The sequence below is a fragment of the Branchiostoma floridae genome, chromosome 9 (genome assembly GCF_000003815.2).
Source record: "Branchiostoma floridae strain S238N-H82 chromosome 9, Bfl_VNyyK, whole genome shotgun sequence".
Classification (NCBI taxonomy): Eukaryota; Metazoa; Chordata; class Leptocardii; order Amphioxiformes; family Branchiostomatidae; genus Branchiostoma; species Branchiostoma floridae.
In genome coordinates this window covers 16,124,533-16,144,208 of record NC_049987.1, presented here as the reverse complement: position 1 = coordinate 16,144,208, position 19,676 = coordinate 16,124,533, and the positions used below count along the sequence as shown (strand labels likewise).

The 19,676-nt window shown below is 38.4% G+C and overlaps 1 protein-coding gene across 4 annotated transcripts in view; it reads left to right on the top strand.

Moving 5' to 3' along the window:
* LOC118423302 (NXPE family member 3-like) overlaps window positions 1–18,009 on the top strand; it is a 49,275-nt gene extending 31,266 nt beyond the window's left edge. For all 4 annotated transcript variants that reach the window (XM_035831413.1, XM_035831411.1, XM_035831412.1 and 1 more), the window contains exons 4-6: window positions 12,795–13,417; window positions 13,831–13,895; window positions 16,889–18,009. In XM_035831413.1, coding sequence (XP_035687306.1) covers window positions 12,795–13,417; window positions 13,831–13,895; window positions 16,889–17,679 — 1,479 coding nt within the window. In that variant the 3' untranslated portion in view covers window positions 17,680–18,009. The remainder of the gene's footprint in view (window positions 1–12,794; window positions 13,418–13,830; window positions 13,896–16,888) is intronic.
* Window positions 18,010–19,676: the final 1,667 nt, after the last annotated feature.

Sequence of the window (19,676 nt, the reverse complement as noted above, 5' to 3'; positions counted from 1 at the left end):
AGCATCCGATAAAAAAACGGAAATGCAAACCTCCTTGCAATAATGGGCTCTATCTGTGATACCAAAATATAAACTACAGCAGTCCAAGTATATTGAATCCATTCGAGTGCATCCCATATAAACAGGTAAAATAGACAAGTCCAAAACACTCGCTACGATATGGAATTTTGAATCACCTGCCGTTCAAAACTTGATTAAAAAAACATACGTGCAAGAATGGACTTTTCCTGTGATACTCTATATAAAATCATGAAGCTAAGCAGGAGGGGAGAAGAAACGCTATGCATTCTAGGATACCTAGGCGTGCCGCACCAAGATGGCGCCGGCCGAATTCTCGAGGATTGACGTGCTGTAGAACCCCGGGGACTGCGCGTTTATTCGGCAGTGTGTGGACACATGGAAGGTACGTATGGGCAGGGGATAATATGGTGTTTTATTTAGTATACTATATGTACTTTGTTAACGTGCCGATCGCTCTTCTTTCATGTGTTGTATCTTGTGATTATATACAGAAACTACATTTTTTGACATTTCCAAAGTCCTAAATGGTTACGGTAATACATAGCTACATTGAAGTTGACACCGTGTCTACTAGCCCCACTATTCAGAAGTGTGGTAACTTCAACATGTCCCAGGGATGTGATCAACTAATGTAAATCTTACAAAGGTAGTTTGTATCATTAGTAGATAGAATGGTACAGCATATGAGGCAATATGAAGCAAATCCAATGCTTTTGATGAAGAAAAAAAGAGACTGGAAGTTGACCTTCAATTGACCTCCTCTGTCATTTAGACCCAGGCTCATTCACAAATTCCACGAAAATACAAAAACTTGTCTGATTTTGAAAAAAATAGCAATATTCAATAATACTTATATGTGTCCAACATATATGGAAATATCAAGTCAATCCATTCTTTTGATGAAGAATAATGGTCATCCAAAGTTGACCTTGAATTGGCCCCTTCTGTCATTCAGACCCAGGCACATTCCAAAAATCCACGGAAATACAAAAACTTGTCTGATTTCCAAAAAAATAGCAATAATCAACAGCACGTATATGTCTCCAACATATATTGGAATAGCAAGTCAATCCATACTTTTGATGAAGAAAAATACGTATCCAAAGTTGACCTATATTTGAGAGTCTTGTGCCATTGGTACCCAGCCACATAAAAAAATCCACGGAAATACAAGAACTTATCTGATTTGAAAAAATACCAATAATCAATAGTACTTATATCCCTCCAACATATATGGAAATATCAAGTCAATCCATTCTTTTGATGAAGAATAATGGTCATCCAAAGTTGACCTTGAATTCACCCTTTTTATCATTCAGACCCAGGCACATTTCAGAAATCCACGGAAATTCTCTGATTTGGAAAAAATAGCTGTAATCAATAGTATGTATATCTCTAAAACATATATTGGAATATAAAGTCAATCCATACTTTTGATGAAGAAAAATACTTATCCAAAGTTGACATATATTTGACCTCTTGTGCCATTGGTACCCAGCCACATTAAAAAATAACGGAAATAGAGAAACTTGTCTGATTTCTTTACAAAATGGCAATAATCAATAATACATATATATTAGCAACATATATTGGAATATCAAGTCAATCCATGCTTCTGATGAAGAAATATGCAGCTTGGAACTTGAGCTTCTTTTCACATGTTAGGTTATTCACTCCTGGCCCTATTCCAAAACTCCCTGGACTTATGAAATCATGTCTGATTTTTTAAAAGTACTTATATCTCTCCAACATATACGGGAATATGAGGTCAATCAATAAATTTGATGAAGAATTATGCACTTTGGAAGTTAATCTAGATTGACCCCTTAGTATGTATGTTCTGCAAATTTGCAATTGAAAAATTCTCTGGAATTATAAAACCACGTCATTCTGATTTTCGAAAACTAGTAATAGTTACAGTACTTATATGTCTGCAACTTATGAGGATATTTGAAATCAATCGCAACTTTCTGATTTAGAGATATGCACGCTGCAAATGCATGTAAAGTTGCTCGGCCATATATTCATGTAATTGTGAACTTCAGTATTCCCTGGCTAAATGAACTATATGCATTGCATGATTTCCCTGAAATGATAGAAGTCATTTGTACTCCCATTTCTTCATCACAAATGGGATAATGGAACAAATATATGCTTTAGATCAGGAAATGTAAGTTGGTCAGCCATAGTGTTGACTTAAATACCCCCCAAAAGGGAACAATATTTATAGGTCATTGGTACTTGTATCTTCAGTACTAATCAGAGAAACATGAACTCATTTTGTTTTTGATGAAAAAATATTAACTCTTAAAACTTTATGCTTAAAAGCATATTTGCTGTGTGTTGAATGTTGACTTGTGCATACAAGTACATGTAGCTTTGGTTACAGACTGTTTGCTTTGCTGTATGGGAGAAAAATGTTTTGAAACTGTCAAGTACATGTAGAAAACATTGAAGATTACATGCTGATGTCATGATAACTCCATCTATACTGGTCTGCTGTTAGTGTGCCAAGCATACACTCCCCCCCCCCCCACACACACACATAGATTACATGTATCTGACCATTCAAGGTGATCAAGTTGTGTATAGTGACCAATATCAAAGTAGTGGTAACCATCTTGCAACCTTGGCTGAGGACAGAAAAGGGTGGAAAACTTATGTTGATGGATGTGCTGCCCCTACGGCCGGTGAGGCTATGGGACCGGTGAGGTGAGGTGAGGAGGTAATTTGATGCTAATTGTTTATATACTTTCCATTGTGAAATATTTCTTTCTTTTTCAGATGGTTTCTGCTTATCTCTGCAATCATCTTGCACTCAAGACAATCAAGTTTTGACATAGCATTACATACCCTCCTCTATTACTTGAATGCAACAAAGGAGAATATTATGACATTGTACTCAGAGTTTTGGATTTTCAATTTTTCAATTTATTAAGTTGCCTGTATGATTTGTATAAAAGCATATTGTAAAAGGGTAATGTCTGCAGTGGTTTTATGTTTTCATGCTTTTTCACAGTGATGAAGTTACTGCAAGCTTAGAATCTTTGCAAATATTTCCTTTTTAACAGTAAACAAAATGCATGTCAGTTTCAACAGCAAGCTTAAAACCACTCCACAGAAGTACGTTAAAAAGGCCCTTTTGTAACTGCTCATTTTTGTTTTCTTTTTTAGAGTTAACTATGATAAATATTCTACTGTTTTTATGGTTGAGGGGAAAAGAAGGATGTATAACCATAGCGATTGATTTCATTTAGAACTGTATATAGCACTAAAATGCACTAGTTGGCCGGTGTTTTAGAAGCTTTCTTTTTCAAAGTCATTGATATTTTCTGTTTGCTGGTTTTAACAATTAAGTACCAAAACAGTAATGGTACCTTTGACATTAGGAATTCCATGTATGAGTATTTCCTGTAATAAAATACTGTTTCAGTGAGTACAACAATATTGGATAATGTATGAAATATGTACCAGTTTTTCACTGTATGATATTAACATGGACAGAATGTATGAATTCAGCCTGCAGTATGTAGCTTTTCTATATAGCTGAAGGTACTTTGTTATGATAGTACTTGTGTGTTTTGTGTGAACTTATGTCCAAGCTATGTCCAGTAAGAAATGACCACCTAATGGCAGTTTTTTCCATGTTTTCTTCTTGCAGATTATAAAGTGCAACACAAGTCTGTATCTGATATGCATCTTATTTTGCACTGGCAAGTGTGATGCAACAATAATACAGATGCTTTGAACATAAATATTGATACATGAATACATAAAATTTGCTTACCTTGAACACACTAAAGCCTAATCGTTACCCTAACGGTAGCAATAAAGGAATCCAATATTATAAAGGAATATTTGCCCTCTAGTACTATTTGACTTACATTTCTGTTCATGAAGGGAAAGTTGATCAATCTTGGGAGATGTTAAGGTTCAACAAAAAAGTTACATAATTGTAACTTGAATATAGTACAGCAAATTCAAGATGTTGATTACATGATTATTTTATGGAAATAGACATTGGAATAGGTGAGAAATATGCTTTCACCAAAGGTTTGCAAATACAAACAGCTTTTTCTTCTTTTGTCACAAATGCTGAAAAAATTGGCTTTCTTCTTCTTCTCCTCTCAGAATCATCCTTTGTATGTATATAATACATATAAGTATTGTTTATTGTTTGCCTGACTTTGCCTACATAACGATCCTGCACCCGGAAGATCAGTAGATCTACTTGGATATCAATGTAATATTATATCGCTATAATCGCTATCCAAGGCCTCCCCGATTTAAATATACCGCGCGTACCACTTCCGGGTACCCGTCATCCCTAGCGAAAACCTTGAGTCGAGCCTCGTTTCCGTGAAGGGGCTTGTCACCGTACCCTTCTATGATTGATACCATGGTAACATGGAGCGATCTAAGATAGGACTTTGACCACACAATAAAATAAAATATCTCCGTACAAGAATGGACTCTGTCAGCAGATCCTCTGTAAGATTGCAAAATATACAAGCCCAAAATACTCCTAATAAAAGACAAAGTCACAAAAGTACAAAATGATAATAATTAGAAAAAATCCCCTTCGTGGAAGAATGAACTCTTCCAGCCAACACAACCTGTTTTTATTTTAGAATTTCACAATAGACCAGTCCCGAAATATTAATACTCCAACTGAAAACATGGCCCTTTTGTGTAATGAGCAAACCATCCATTACTGAATTTAAAGAAAGGCCCCCGTGCATGAATAAACTCTTCCAGATAACACCAGACTTGCTGATTGGAATCAAATCCGGTATAGTATGCAGGTGGGGTCAACGTCTGTTCAACAAATGGAATTCGGAATCACCACCCCTGTCCAAAACTGAATTTTAAAAAAATCCTAAATTCTCCCAAAAAACTCCCTAATGAGCCATTTTGATGTGATTTATACCAAATATCATAAAAGATCCTTTTATTAAATATCAAAGGGACCTCTGTACCGAATTTCAGGTCATTCGGTGTGATACCAGGGTACAAAAATAAACTGTTTTCGTTCAAAAATTGTCCCCAAAAAATCAATAAAATAATTTTAAGCGCAGATATAAAAAAATTGGATAAAATTAGAGGGTATTGGCCCACTCTACCCTTGTGCCAAATGTTAAGTCACTCGGTCCAGGAACGACGGAGATGACGCGCTTTGAAGATTTGACATTTGAGGAGATAGAAGAATAAAGAAAGAAGAAACAAGTACAGGTGTCTAAAAAAGACACCTATAGGCGACGCATTTTAATGTTACTGACCCGCCCCGGGGTGTATATGGTGAGCTTGAGGGGGGGGGGTATCTTGTTTGTGCGGGGTTGGTTCCTTAGGGGGGGGGGGTCAAAAGTGGCATTAAGGAGGGGCGAAAATATTCTGAACTTCTGATACTATTACACAGGCAATTTTCTTATTATGACATTATCTTTGACTTTGGTTATAGTACGAATTGTCAGTCGATCGATCCTTCATAGTACATGTACAAAACTTCAAGACTTGTATCAAGAACTTCCCATAACAATAATAGAGAGATTTAAAGCATTAAAAATTAAGGACTTAAATTGCGACTGTGGCTAAACAGCCCTATACGAGCATTACATTCTCTGCCACATAGGGCACATCTGCAAGCTAACTCAAGTCTGTTGTAGAGTTCTTTTCGCAGGATTCGCTTTCCTTCTGCCATACGCATCAGTCTGGTTTCTCCTGATTTCTCATAAAGAAGATAACCATAACAATAATGTACATCTAGAATTCCAAAGAATTAAAGATTAAGGACTATGTGACATTATCTGACCGGTTCGGTCCATAAGAAGACGGATTATAGGATGCACAATATACAAGGTAATTACGTCCATAATCTTCTGTCCTTCCTCAATATAAACGAGGGACATGATAATAAAAAGTGTAGATCATCTTCAACAGTATGTTTGTACATAGTATTATTAGTACAGAGAAAAATATGGTTAATGTAGTTCTGAGCATTCGTAGTTTTCAGGTCACACTTCCGCATACCAAATGCATGCCCGATGGTACACCCTTGGGAAGGAGGCCCAAAGATCACGACCCCCCCCCCCCCAAAAAAAACCCCCTGAAACACCTGCTTTTCCCCTCCAGCTAAAATCGAACAGTCACGAGCCACCTCAAGTCCTGGTAAATAGCTAGAAGTGGCTTACGATGCACGTGAGGACACAGCCGAAAACAAATGTCTACATGAACAACAGCGGGTGGAGCCAACAGGATCTACGTTTGATGATTTGATACCACCTACAGCCAGACAGAACCTGGCTGACACATATGTTACATGTACTATGCAGTCTATACTATCCAAGTATGCACAATTGTGTTCATAAGCCTAACCATGTCTTACTCCACAGATAGGGTAATTACAGACGGAACTTCACGGAAGCATGCGCTATACTACATCATATTTCATACATCATACTACTACATACAAGAGTAGCTCTCAGAGCATTGGCAGCGTCTTGGCCAGTTCAAACTTGGCGCTCTGCCAATTACTCATAGCTCTTCTCCCCAGTCATTGGTCAATGCTACATTCAAATGAACTTCCATATATGGTGTAGTCACGTGTCCTATTCCTAAAATAGCCTAGTTACCTAGTAACATAAACATCTGGTACAAATACTCTATACGCCTTTTATCTTATCTGTCTCAGTCTGTCCGGCAAAGTAAAAAGAATAGACTGGACATATTTTTTGAACGTGTTCGCCTTTTTCATAGGCATTTTGGCATCAACAAAACTGGTACCTGTGAACTTGCTAATAAGGCTACCTAAGAATGATCATGAATGTCTTATGTTACGGTCACATTTCCCAACCGGAAGTTACCGGAATAAAAAAAAAATAAAGCTACATTTATGAAGGATAGACATCCAAATTAAAAAGTAAAGCTGTTTATGGTCGTTTATCAGTTCACAAATTATGGCCACTACTTATTTTCTTTGCATTTTGTGTGTTTTAGGCCCTCTACATACTTTTTAGTTGTTCACGAGAGCTGCCCAATCGGACCCCTGGTTGGAACTGTTACCGTAAAACTACCCCCAGCTTGAGGAGCGAAAGTTGCCTGGTCGTTTCCCGTTTGGAAATGTGACCGTAACATTACCCTTAGTTTTGAGGAGCTGTTGAAGATCTTGTTTGAGAGATTTATTAATTCTTTTGGCAAATCTTTTATCCAATATTGTGTTGACCCTTTCACCTCACCTAGTATTAGGCCACAGTAAGTAGCTATTATGGATGACATCAGCGCGAATACAATGTTTTGAATGGAATGAATGAGAGCCGATCTAAGTGACAAAAGTTTTACTCATTGCGGCGCCCCTTTGTAATCAGTCCATCTGCATAATTCATCTCAGTTCGGGATGTTAGCCAGACCATGGCCACATGGGGTCGGCGTCATTGTCTTGGTGATGTCGGAATTTTTTAGTAATCGGTGACATCCCTAATTGATCTGAGCCGAAATGCCGCCGTGCTAATCAATGCCAAAAACATCCCTTTGTTTATTACCGACAGAACTCCGTATGTGGCCCGGCCGCTGGCACGGCAAGGTGCCACGGTACCGCTAAAGCGGTCATTACAGCAGCGCATCTCGTGGCGTATGCATCGCAGACTTTTCGCTCTGAAATTTCTCGAGTTTTCGCTTAAGTCTTTCCTCTAACCTTGTCGGACGATTTGAACACGCTTGTCCCTAGTTTCATCTTGCTGGCCAAGCCACCACGTATACGCCCCGTCGGCGAAACCGCTTCCCGTTCAGCGGAGCCAGCGCGCCAAGACCCCGTAAACGTCGGCCCGTCCCCAGAGCAAGTCAGCTAGGTCTCCGTCGGATCATTCTTCGGTACCGGTCAATCACGTCCCCGTTCCGGTGTCTTCCTACAGAGCCCTTGCGAGGCCCTTAACATAGGACACAACTTTCGCGGTCTCAAGCCGGATTTCCTCCGAACTTGTTCGTACATACCCGGCGGCATTGCTTGGAAAGTGCTTTGACAACGTACTCCCAGACTGTTGACTTCCTGACCCTTCTTGACCCGTCTTCAGCGTAGAGAGGCGAACATCCGGTCAACACCGATCAACTAGCCGAACCTAGTGACCGAACTCAACTCCACGGTGAGCTGCCATATTGTTGTATCTTGTTACAAACTTGTCCTTCCATTGTGTACGTAGAGCTAGGGCACAATGATATATGTAGACGCCAATGGGCTCCAGAAACCATAGCTCGTGATTTAGTAGCTTTGGCACGCAAAATCTCTGAAATCCATTCAGTTCGACAGGCGTCTCTAGTTGAACCAATCTGGCGATTGAAATCCCCCTGTAACATGTCGGACTTCCACTCACGCAACCATGATTTTCGTATCGAGTTTTGCCCCCTCGTCGACGCTACCCCATCCGTTCACAGATGGTACCACGCAAAGCTGTGGCAGAAAAACCCTAACTATTTCGTTTCTGAACGGTATTTTTCTGAGCCATTCTCTTCAAATTGTTCCCAATTGAAGGCTTGTTTTGTTAACTTTTTTTCAATTGCTTCAATCGCCAGGTGGCTTCACATTTGGTGTATTTTTAGCCCCGGACAGAAATGTTCCAGTCAGCATGACGACGACCTTGGACTGTTTCAAAAGAAACATGGACTGGTTCGACTGACATGGACTTGCAAAATGGAGACAAATGGCCGGATGCTGAGGATTCGAGTAACTAATCGCCTATGAGATTATGTATGAATTTCTCCTTCAGGTGAGTATGCCCGTTGTGCTGCTCTGGTTTAAATCTACTTAGTTATGTTTAGTTAAGTTAAGTGAAAGGTTATGTTGAACGGGAAGACAACGACCTTAGTGATCGGACAGGAAATTTGATGGGATTTATCCGTGGATTCTTGTGTCTGGCTCCCAGTCATTTGCTCTGCATACGTCCCCAGACTTGCGTCCTTGTCTAAAACTTCTGTGATGCCCACTCAACAGTCCTGTCATTTATGTTGTTATGGTTTATAACATTGCGTGCGTGTGTGTGTGTGTGTGTGTGTTCTCCCTCGATCCATTTACAGGGCGACCATACTTAACAAGAGCAATGATGACGATGTTCACTTGGACTCCACAACACCGCCACGCCACACACTGTGACTCTTTTTTCTTTATTTGTGATATCTCAACATCAGCTCCTACAGCATATCTTTAATAGCTGTGACGAGCACCCAAATAAACGTACAACGACGATGACAAAGTTATGGGTGACTTTGGAATAAACCATTAGTGTCAGTATCAGTATATTCGTATAGTATATGAAACGGGCGATGTCATTTTTGTGTTCTCTCTCGATCCCAACAGACTAACCATACAGGACAAGATCGACAACGACGAGATGTACTTGACACCCATACCTGTGTCCATCAGGACGAAACAGTTCCATCACAAAGTCAGTCGAGTCCTTCCACTGCAAGTCGCTGAGACGAGCTGTATCGCTGGAGGAGCCGGAATAGACGTCTGTGCACCTTATAAAGTCGGGAAGGAGCTACACATCACCCAGAACCGCACCGTCCACAGAAGGAAGACAATGAGAGGGCCTAAGGAATGCCAGAACAGTAGCAGATCTGGAGCAGCAAATCGATTGCACTGCCACAACCACAGAAAACCTAAAACTAGTTAGACAATTCACGGGCTGGTTTTGGCTGATTTATACCATGAATATGTATATATAATGTGTATATATTATAATAGTGGATTTTATATGTACAACAAAGAACCGTACATAATTTTCCCACAGCGACGACGGACCTAATCAAACCGGAGGTGTATGTACTAATGAAGAAAACCAACATAAGAATATGCAGCAGTGGCCATCGCTGGGAGGAGCCAGAATATACATTTGTGCGGCTTGAAAATTCTGAACAGAGCGGAGCCACACAACATCCAGAACAGCGCCATCTACAGAAGGAGGGCAACATGAGGGGAGTAGAGGCCAGTAGCAGAGCCAAGACGTACAGCCGATAGATTGCGATCATACTTGTACATGTATAGATAACCTGACATGACACCAGTTATAGAATTCACGGATTGACTGATTGATTGACTGTTTATATCACGAATATGTATTTTAGTGTATACATTGTAGTAGTTGATTTTATATGTATATGAATGGACCGTAGATGAAATAACCGTTGTTTTGTGGTGTGACAAGACCTGTCTGTTTGATACGCCAAAATGTGACCACGAGATATAATGTATTTGTATGACAGAGAGTCAGAGAGTATAGTTCAGAAGAGAAAGAGAGATCCGCAGCTAAGAACGAGGTTAGCGAGGCCAGCATTACTAGTATATAGTAACGTCAAACCATCTTATCAGTCTCCCGTGCCCAGTGTACGGAAAACCTTGTCTCTGCGTCCTTCCTTTATTCTAGCTATGCTAGTCTTCAAAGCAGAATCTAAACAACTTGAAACCCATTGGTTTCATGGCTTGTTTGAAACATGTGACTTATTAACTTTTCAAAATCAGGCTTTACGTAACCTGTATCTATATAGCCGGTATAACCTGGTATGACAGTCCTTCGGCGTAACACACCAGCTTCAATTCAAAACGACAACCACCTGAAAGCGCAACATTTCATATTTCATAAAAAGATATCGACAAAAATCTGTGACACATTGGTCTTCTATATTTTTTTGACCTCGTGAAGCATATTATCCCACCTTATAAAAGCAAAGCTCAGAAGATATTGGCAAAAGTTGTGCTATATTGGTCTTGTCTTCTTTAAAACATCTTATTTTTCTACCACTCAAAATCAGACTCTCTATGACTCCGAACGATAACCACTTGACAGCACAGGCTTATAAAAGACATAACGGCAAAAAGCTGGGACATATTGGTTGCCATTGCAAATTCATAAAGCATGCGAAACATCGTAATAATCTGTGTGTACGGCTTATGATATGCAAGGAGCGCAGTCACTTCCGGCTATGTGAAAAGACCGTTCCCTTAAATCATTAATCCTGAAAACAAAGAATTCCTCAACAAAGGAAAAATAACAGCTAGAATAGTCTTCAATGACCACTGTATGGACGACACCCCTGTGGTTTAGCCAAAAATCAATTCCCAAGGGAATGCATTCGTGGAATTTTCAAAATTTTTTCAAAGCGATCGTAATACTGTAGAAAATGCCTCCGCCCCTGAGGCGTCGCCAAAAAAACATTACGGATACACTACATTTTACCATACCTGCGGTATGGCTGAAATATAATAAAACCAATACTTATTCCATGTATTCCCAACACGTTACATGCTTTGTGTTCTGTGGTGTTATACATAGAACACTTCAAATTACGTCAGAACAAGATTAAACATCGATCTACAATGTGTATTGATAAATTATATAGGAATATGTGAATACATGTTGTTAAGTCTATTATGTTCATAAGGTTCGAAGAAATCATATTGGCTGCAGCTATCACTAGAACCGCAAGGGCATGGTTTTAACCCTCTCCAGACTGGGCTTTTTGGCCATTCCCTGGACTGGGGGGGGGGGGGGGGGTCAATCGGCCCCCCTTCGTATTTTAAAAACAGCTGAATGTACGATCACCAAATTTGCAGGGAATGTTATGCTCGTCGAGGTTTATAATTCCTGAATTTTTATATCTTTATGGCGTAAGATGACGTAATGATGACGTCAATAATTGATTTTTTTGGCTAAAACAGGGAATTCCCATAATATCTAAATATCTCACTCAAAAGCTTACCAATAAATGTTTCTTATAAATGTTTAAGTGTTATAAGACTTCTGTTGTCAGAAGCTGACTCAACGACGTCAAAATGACGTCAAATGACGTAATACAATGACGTCATCTGTAGTTTAGCCATCCACCATCTTGGATTATCAACCTTAAATGTCTTAAGATATATTTTTTCAACATACAAACGCTAAAACCCCATGATAATGGATTGAAAATTTTCACATAATTGTTTTCTGTAAGAAAATACCAAGTAGTGATGAAATCCGAGTGAAAATAACCTGATTATACTTTTCATCATGATATAGGCGGCCATCTTGGATTTTGACCAATTACGTCATCTCATTAGTATTATTCATGGATATCTAATTATAAATGTTCAACTAAGATGTGTTAGACATATGAAAAGTTTAGTTTAGCAATAAAATCTTAAAATCCCATTGTTTACACCAATTTGCCTTTCAGAAACCCGTTGCCATGGCAACACGAAAAAATTATGAACTTACTCTATTTTTTCCAATTGTTGCCAACAATATTCTAGGGAAAGTCACCAAGTTTGGTTGTTTGGGAGCTATAGGACGTCAAAGTTGGCGCAGGCACTCTTAGCCTCAAATTTGCATAATTTATGCATATTCAATAATAAAAGACTTTCTGGATAACATAAACTTTTATTTTTGTGAAAATTACATTGTTAGAACTGATTAGCGATTTTTACCTAAGGTTGTAGAATGTAATTTTTTTTGGTCAAATTTCTGCAATACGTTGGCAAGTAAATTTTAGGAAATCCAATCAAATTTAAAGCCGTTCTGGCGTTATGCGACATAAATGTGTTATGTTATAGTTTTTATAGCTGTACATTAATTGTGATTTTTATCATCAGTTTTCGTCACCAATGTCCCTTGGAACCAGAAGGACAGAAATGCACATGGGCAAACTTAATGTCGAAATGCTAGAGGTTTTGTAACAGCAAAACAGCCTTGATTCTGTTATGCTATAGAATCTGTAGCTAACGAAAATATACCTTTATGTCTTGTTGACAGGTAATCAGTGTTACGTCAATAGGAACTTGGCGTGCATCGAATCGGAGGATTAACCTTACCTGGGTCACCAATCCAAATTACACTTCTGTCACAATCGTCAACCCCAAACCTATGTATCAGATAGGGGACATTCTTTTCATTGAGGTCGTAGCAAAGGACGGCAACAGACGACGTAAGTTGTATGGCGGTGATTACCTCCAAGCAGTTTTACGAGACAATGCCCAAACCGCCAGTACAAAGGGTAGGGTGCAGGACCACGGGAACGGTCTGTACACTGTTAGTTTTATTCTCAGTTTCACGGGGAATGTGATGCCTCAGGTACAGCTTATTCACTCCAGCGAAGCAGTGCAACTTCTGAAGGAACTCAGAGAGATTCCAAACAAGAGGAGGTGGTCTTGTAGGTTCAAAGATGAAGGCGAAGATGTGACGACGACTTGTACGATTCTTCCAAGCCGAACTCTTTCTTCATCAAGTCAATGCGACTTCTCGGTGTTAAACACAGGCCGCACTTGGTTTTGCCAAAAACCAAACACAACAACCTGCGACAACATTAAGATGTGTAAATCAGCCAGAGACATTGTGGATGAATTGGTGACTTCTGAAGAACGACAGCTTTTCGAAAGGTGTGAAATAGGCTATAATTTAGGAGAGTTGTACTTCGGATTCTGCAGGTAGCATCTAAGGAATCGTATTTCGCAGACGAATTTATGCTCATTATGTATTGTCAATACATACATTATGTACTTAGGCTTAACTTGGCTGAATTTTGGTTGGCTAGCTCCGATAAAGGTAATTTCTTGTCGGTTTTAAAACGTAAGATTCATCATATCATCTCCGGCAAGTGTGAACAACTGATTTCATGCCAAGGCAGTTCTTCTCTTGCAGCCGGCATTGATTTCAACCTGATGCTATAATCCGGCAATGAGTTACATCATCGCCATGTTGTTTTATAGGCTAAAGGCGAGGATTGCATGTATTGAAGTATATCACATAACATATTTTCTCTAAAAATGGATGTATTTTTCAATTATTGCAGGCCTTTTTGGAACACAGATTTGGTTACGGATATCAATGGTACAATCTCTGTTAGAGAAGCTGACGGTGAGAACACACTTCCTTTCCTAAAAATTTTCCGCGTGGAAAAGATTAAAATTAATCACATATGTAATGTATTGTTTTTGATACCAGTCTACTTCCTCTGAAAATCGTTCCCTGTTTAGAAAATATTGTTCTAAACGTAGTTATTTATGAAAGCTTATTATCGATAAACAAGGCGATGATTCTAGCACTTGGATTCTTACCTAAGGCCACAGCAAGTAAATTTTGTTGTTGACATCCTCTGCAGACTGCAAAAAAAGTGCGATAGGGCGAAAAAACAAGATGGGTGAAAAAAACAATATGGCTACATTTTCAAAAATAGGCACCATGAAGTTGTGATGACTGTTGTAAAAACAATTAAAAGGTACAAAACATGGTATCAGAGACATTCATTCTTGTATTCAAGACATGAACTGCTGTGGTAAAAGTGACACTAGTGTGGTAGACGGGCATCACAAACAAAGTTGGTAACCACACTCATGGCTTCCATATTGGTGTCACTTTTACAACTATCCAATAAGTTTCATTTCTACAACTACAGTCCTGGGTACCTCGCAAGTGTCACTTCTACAAGTACAACACTATGTATTTGCTTATTTTGGTACTTTATCGTCATGTTGACCATCCCTGCAGAAGAAAAAAATTCTTGTTTTTTTTTCTGAAATCAGGAGAAAATTAATGCGCGCGCTGATGTCATCCATTAAATTAACTTGCTGTGGCCTAATATGCTGTTTATCACTAGCATAATTATATTGCAATCCATACATAGTATGGGATTGCAATATATTGTTTTTCCTTGGTTTCTTCTTCTCCTCCTGTCAAATCTTCAAATTGATTCAACTTTTTTTCATTTTTGGGCCAAATGAGCTGAAATTTGGCAGTGTGGTAGGGATAGCAAATACCCCCAGTTTTTTTTTTCACTTTTTTTATAGAGGCCATAGAATTTATGATATTTAGGGTTTTTGGTCATTTTTAGACAAAATATGTATATTTTGGGCCCCTGTGCCCTGGTATTACAACCTAATGACCTGAAATTTGGTACAGAGGTGCATTGGACATAAGAACAAAGAAAACCATCAACACTTTCTTCACAGATTACTTCAAAAATTAGTTATTTTAGGGGTTTTGGACATTTTTGACTAAAAATGTCTATTTTTGGCTCCTATGCCCTTGTATTACAACCAAATGACCTGAAATTTGGTACATAGGTGCGTTTGACATATGACCACAGAACCCCATCAACGCTTTATTCATTGTTTACTCCAAAAATGAGTTATTGTAGGGTTTTTGGCCATTTTTGACTAAAAATGTATATTTTTTGCTCCTATGTCCTTGTATGAAAACCTAATGACCTGAAATTTGGTACAGAGGTGCATTGAACATTTGCTCACAAGACCCCGTTGACACTTTCTTTCATAGATCACTTCAAAAATGAGTTATTTTGGGGTTTTCAGTCATTTTTGACTAAAAATGTATATTTTTGGCTTCTATGCCCTTGTATGTAACAGGATCCCATTGACAGTTTTTTTCATAGAGCACTTATAAAATGAGTTATTTTGGGATTTTTAGCCATTTTTAACTAAAAAATGTATATTTTTTGGCTGCTATGCTCTTGTATTGAAACCAATTGACCTAAAATTCGGCATGAAGGTTATAGGACAAGTGCCCACAGTACTTCATTTTCTCTTTGAGCAAACATTACTTCAAACTGTTGAATTTTGGGATTTTTCCAAGGATGAAGATGGATTGATGGATTGCAATATGCTGTATTTGCTCCTAAGCAAATGTCGGCCTTTCTAGTTATATTGCAATCCATACTACAGTATGGATGCAATATACTGTTTTTCCTTTGTTTCTCCTGTCAAAATCTTCAAATGGGATTAACTTTTTCATTTTTGGGTCAAATGAGCTGAAATTTGGCAGGGTGGTAGAAATAGCAAAACCCCTCAGAACTTTTATTCACTTTCTTGATAGAGGCCTTAGAATTTATGATATTTAGGGTTTTTGGTCATTTTTAGACAAAATATGTATATTTTGGGCCCCTGTGCCCTGGTATTACAAGCTAATGACCTGAAATTTGGTACAGAGGTGCATTGGACATATGAGCACAGAAAATCATCAACACTTTCTTGATAGATCACTTCAAATATTAGTTATTTTAGGGTTTTTGGCCATTTTTGACTAAAAATGTATATTTTTGGCTCCTATGCCCTTGTATTAAAACCAAATGACCTGAAATTTGGTACATAGGTGCGTTTGATATATGACCACAGAACCCCATCAACGCTTTATTCATTGTTTACTCCAAACATGAGTTATTTTAGGGCTTTTGGCCATTTTTGACTAAAAATGTATATTTTTTATTCCTATGCCCTTGTATAGAAACCAAATGACCTAAAATTTGGTACAGAGGTGCATTGAACATATGCTCACAGGACCCCATTGACACTTTCTTCATAGATCACTTCAAAAATTTGTTATTTTAAGTTTTTTGCCATTTTTGACTAAAAATGTATATTTTTGGCTTCTATGCCCTTGTATGTAAACCAAACGACCTGAAATTTGGTATATAGGTAAATTGGACATATGAGCACAGGGTGCCATCAACACCTTCTTCACAGATCACTTAAAAATGAGTTATTTCGGGTTTTTCGGCCATTTTTGACAAAAAAATGTATATTATTGGCTCCTATACCCTTGTATGAAAACCTAATGACCTGAAATTTGGCATGAAAGTGTGTAGGACAAGTGCCCACCGTACTTTATTTTCCCTTTGGGCATACATTACTTCAAATTGTTGAATTTTGGGATTTCTTTCCAGGATGAATATGGATTGCAATATGCTGTATTTGCTCCTAAGCAAATGTCGCAAATGTTTTTTTTTACAATAAAACTTGTAACCATGGATACTAGATACGTACATTTAAAAATTGTTAGCTGTAAAGTAATATCGAGCCCAGTTATTATAATTTCCCTCCCACGTTTTCTTCCAACAGAAAACAGAACTGTGATGCACTCTTTCCCGTTTTGTAAACCTGGAATTCCACACAAACACCCCGAGGGATTCTGGCTCCATGGCAAATGGCATTCGCTTTCTTGTCAGGTTCGGCAGTTCAGCCCGCAGAACGTTACAGAATGTCTAACTAACCACACAGTGCACGTCAGAGGCGACTCTACTTGTAGACAATGGGTTGAGCGTCTAGTAAAGTGGAAAGTTGTACAGAGAGGTGCAGGAAACAGCCTTATCGGCCCGTACACCGCCACCAACCACAGCAGGGGAATTATGGTTACATTTAACTTCCACACTCTTCCTATCCAAACTGGAAGCTGGTTCCCATTTCGCAACTTAAGTGAATCTGGAATTTCTGTAGAAGTCAGGAGTATGGCCGGTGGTCCTAACGTTGTGCTTGTGTTGAGCTTGTGTGCACATTTCGTAGCCGAACCCAAACACGTCTACAGTTCCCGCATGATCGAGGTGAAGTTGGCGATACAAGAGCTTCACAGGAAGTATCCCAAGACCAAAGTTATCGTAAAGACGTGCAACACACGGAGCCATCGTAGCTACAGGTCAGTCGTCCAGCAGTCAGACTGGCTGGCACAACAAATAGACCATGAAATGAGGAGCATTCTCGGAGATTTGAACGTCGCCATTTTAGACGTGTGGGATATGACAGTTAGCCAGTGGTATCCTCACAATATACATCCGAATCAGCATGTGCAAGACAACGAATTGAACATTCTTATGTCTTACATATGTCCCGAAATGTTGACAAATATTGAACAGTAGCTGTAACCACCAATCAACATGTTTGGAAAGACGTCACCGCTACCTAAATTTCAACATGGCGTTATCTGATCCGCAGCATTATTGAAAATCGTTCCAACAATACGATGAATCATTTACATGTAGTTTAATTACCAACTGTGCTAGTAAAAAATCTGAGATCATGTTGCGTATTTCTAAACCCTTATATTTGTTTAAGACAATCTAAAACAAGACTTGCTTTGGGGAAGAAACAAACTAGATATGCATAATAATTTTGCTTGCCTCAGTTTTGTACAAACTTGTGACATACATATACATACATATCATTAATACCAGAGGTCCACAAAACCATACCTTTATAACCGTTATAGCTAGTTTATTATGAGTGTCTTTCATTATGTATGCAATTATGCCCTCATTTGCTTAAATTATAATCGTTGATCATTTCCATCGGAATAGCAAACGCACATAAGCCATCTTAAGAAATAGGTCTATAGGGTTCTGCCAAATAGTCCCTAGGATTTGACGCATGTGTTGCATGAAACATGCAGGTATAGAATTTGGTGTGTCTGTCAGTGTGCGTGTCTGTTTGAGTTTCCGAATATTTGTGTTCACCATAACTCTAGAACCTCTGGATGGATTGTAATGATTAGTAGTATGTGTGTATGTAATGCAAAGACGAAGGACATTGGGCCTCTTGGATTAGATAGTGTATCTTTTGATCTGGGCATGTTATGGCCATGGTTTTATCTTTTTTGTGACAGATAGCTTTTAATGTAAGGAAGAGTTTATATTTGTATCGGCCCCCTAGCAGCTTAAACTGGAAATGTAGGGGCATTTTGTCAAAATCTTCCAGGGAGCATAACTGAACATAGGAACGACGAATTTCATTGGTATCTAGCATGTATTTTTGGCAAAGATATAAAGTGCAAATGATACAGATTTGGACCTTATTACATGGTTAATGAGAAAATTCTATATTTGAGGTGTTTCCATTATAGGAATAATGAATGTAAACATAATAAACAAATTTGGCAGCGTACATGAAACAGTGGCAGATATTGCCCGCCTCCCCCGGCGTAGTATGTGAAAAGTCCTGCTCGCAAGCGGCACACCGGGCTTTGATATGAGAGACGTCGGCGTAGATGCCAAATCGTATGTGACACGCAATTAGATCAACAGGTTATAACTAAATTTAGATTAGGGCGTTGCAAATATTTGGAAACCCGCGGAGTCGATTTTGTTGTAACATATTCGAACATTGAAACAATGATTTAAAATTGTTCTAAATAAAGAGATATTCGTACAGATGCTTTCGAAATAGTCCCAACATAATCAAACATGTTGTGACTTTCATTTTTAATTGTTTGAAAGTCTCGAATTGTTTTACTGAAACATTCTTTTAGAGTCAAGTCTACATTACCAAAATGGTGTTTCTTGCCTGTTGTTCTAACATTTTAGAAATCTTTGGACAATCTAAGTGTTATAAGTAACTGTTTAGAACTATTTATACCATCCGTGTGACGTTCTAAATTGGATACAATATTCTTACATGTTAGAAACATTTCTAATATCAAATACAATATTTCTGTTAGTTTCGAAACTGTTACAACATCAAACCACATGCTAGAACATTGAAACAATATCGTGTAACTGGGCCAGTCAGCTGGTAAAAGGGCAATTCACACATCCCTGCCAAGTGCAAGAAATGTCTGTCTCACAGCTTCCCACAAATGTGCCACCAGTGTCAACTAAACAATGCTAAATAAAATCCCATAATGCAAAAAAAGACCAAAACAAAAGACCAAGCTTAGCACCTTGTTTTACGGGGGCAATAAGAGTTTTTATGGAGGGAAAAATGACACAGATTGTTTGAAAATGTTCCAACAATGACGAAAACACAGAGATGTTTGAAAATTGTTCTAAATAAAGATACAATTATACCAATACCTTCTCAATGTTTCCAGCAAATATAAATTGGTTCAGACATGTTCAAAAACTTTCATTTTCATTTTTAA